The 1,741-nt window shown below is 27.7% G+C and overlaps 1 protein-coding gene across 1 annotated transcript in view; it reads left to right on the top strand.

Moving 5' to 3' along the window:
• LOC108745927 overlaps positions 1 to 1,741 on the top strand; it is an 11,040-nt gene that overhangs the window by 5,002 nt on the left and 4,297 nt on the right. Inside the window, exons 8-9 of the mRNA XM_018482350.1 lie at positions 74 to 200; positions 299 to 495. Of these exons, the coding sequence (XP_018337852.1) occupies positions 74 to 200; positions 299 to 495 (324 nt within the window). The remainder of the gene's footprint in view (positions 1 to 73; positions 201 to 298; positions 496 to 1,741) is intronic.

The following is a 1,741-nucleotide window of genomic DNA, read 5'->3' as shown; positions in this document are numbered from 1 at the left end:
TATATATATATATATAATATATACTAAGAGTAAAGAGTTTAATTAATTTACAATTTATTTATTCATCTTTTAGGAGTCTCCCACGGCGATGATTCATTCTACGTAGTTGATACTATATGGCTTAATCCAACAATAACACAAAAGGACCGTGATATGCAGAAACAATTAATCGACTTTTGGGTATTGTTCGCTACAGAGGGGTAAGCACAAATATATATATTAGCACAATTATATATACATATATATTACATATAATATTGGAATTCACACAATGCAAAAATACTCCGAATTTTTTCAGAATTCCGAAAGTAGGCAATGTGGAATGGCTAAAATTAGATCCTTCAAAACAAGAACTTCACTATTTGCATATAGCAGGTCCTGATGAAATTAACATGGACAGCAATGCTAATCTTGGAGAAAAAGAATTTTGGAATTCGATTGATTTCAACGAAAATGTATTAAACCACACAGCTGGAATCAATAAAGATGAACTTTAAGAAATATTGCAATAAAAGACAAACGTGCAATGCATCCTGCAAAATGAATTTAATTTTTGTTTTAATTTAACGTTAAACAGATTTATATATAAATTTACGTTAAGTTCTTTTATAAATTTAGATATATATTTCTCTTTGTTGGCTAAAGAAATGAACAACTATAATTTTTTGTACAAATAATAAAAAGAGCTAAAATTTCTTATACCTTACTCTGTTTAATTTGATTTTTACCTCTTATTGATATGGTAGATTACTGAAATGTCTTCTTCTTTATGAAAAAATTAATATTTAATACTGATGACTAGAGAGAGTTTAATTCCACTATCCGCTTATTACCTTTTTCTTGCCTTACGTATATGTATGTGGGTGCGCGCATATGTATGAATATGTATCTCTAAGATGTACGTGCGTATTCCTTTTTATTTAACTATATTATCTTTTTATTGCTAGTAATGGCTGTTTGTTAATGCATCACATTTGCATGTATACTATTCTTTCTCTCACTTTCTTTTCACTTTCTTATCGCTATGAGACTACAGATTTCAGATTTTATACAACAGTAATATAAAGATGATTATTTTTTCGTATTATTATTATTCTTACAATCTTTAATCCGTAAGATCTTTATAGGACTATCAAGCAGAAAGTTTTTAAAACTTAATTATCTTACGGTCAACTTGCCTGTGTTTTTTACTTGTTTCATTTGAGTTAGTTTATTTTTCTTACTATTTTTTCCATTGTTACATCATCAACACATGTATCGTGACTTAATCATCATAAATTATACATGGCTCGTTTAACATTGTATCTCTCAGGATCAGTATATTCTATTCTTGGTGTACTGAAGCTCTTTTAAATTCTTTTCGATGAAGATCTATAGATACTGCTGTATTATAACGTGAAAAGACTTCAAATTCTCAATCATCGAAGAATTCTCATATATATGTATTTTAGCAAAATACTCAAGAATATTTTAAGATTACTTGATAGCGATTTTTATTGTTAATTTCTTCAACACACAGAAGCCATATTTCCTTAATGACTTAGGCTGGTTTACACTTCTTCGAAGTAACCTGCTTCTATTATATTCAAAGATACATAATCTTTCTCTTAGCAACAATAAATTTTGTTTCTGTAGTTTTATAGATCTGATTTTATAGAATATATTTTTCACATATTTGCTTTAAAGATTACGCGAATTATCGTCAGTTTGTCTATTAAAATGTTATATTACTCTTGAAGTA

Source organism: Trachymyrmex septentrionalis, unplaced genomic scaffold (genome assembly GCF_001594115.1).
Source record: "Trachymyrmex septentrionalis isolate Tsep2-gDNA-1 unplaced genomic scaffold, Tsep1.0 scaffold107, whole genome shotgun sequence".
NCBI lineage: Eukaryota > Metazoa > Arthropoda > Insecta > Hymenoptera > Formicidae > Trachymyrmex > Trachymyrmex septentrionalis.
The sequence above is the reverse complement of the archived record's forward strand: the minus strand, read 5'-3'. Positions and strand labels throughout refer to the sequence as shown.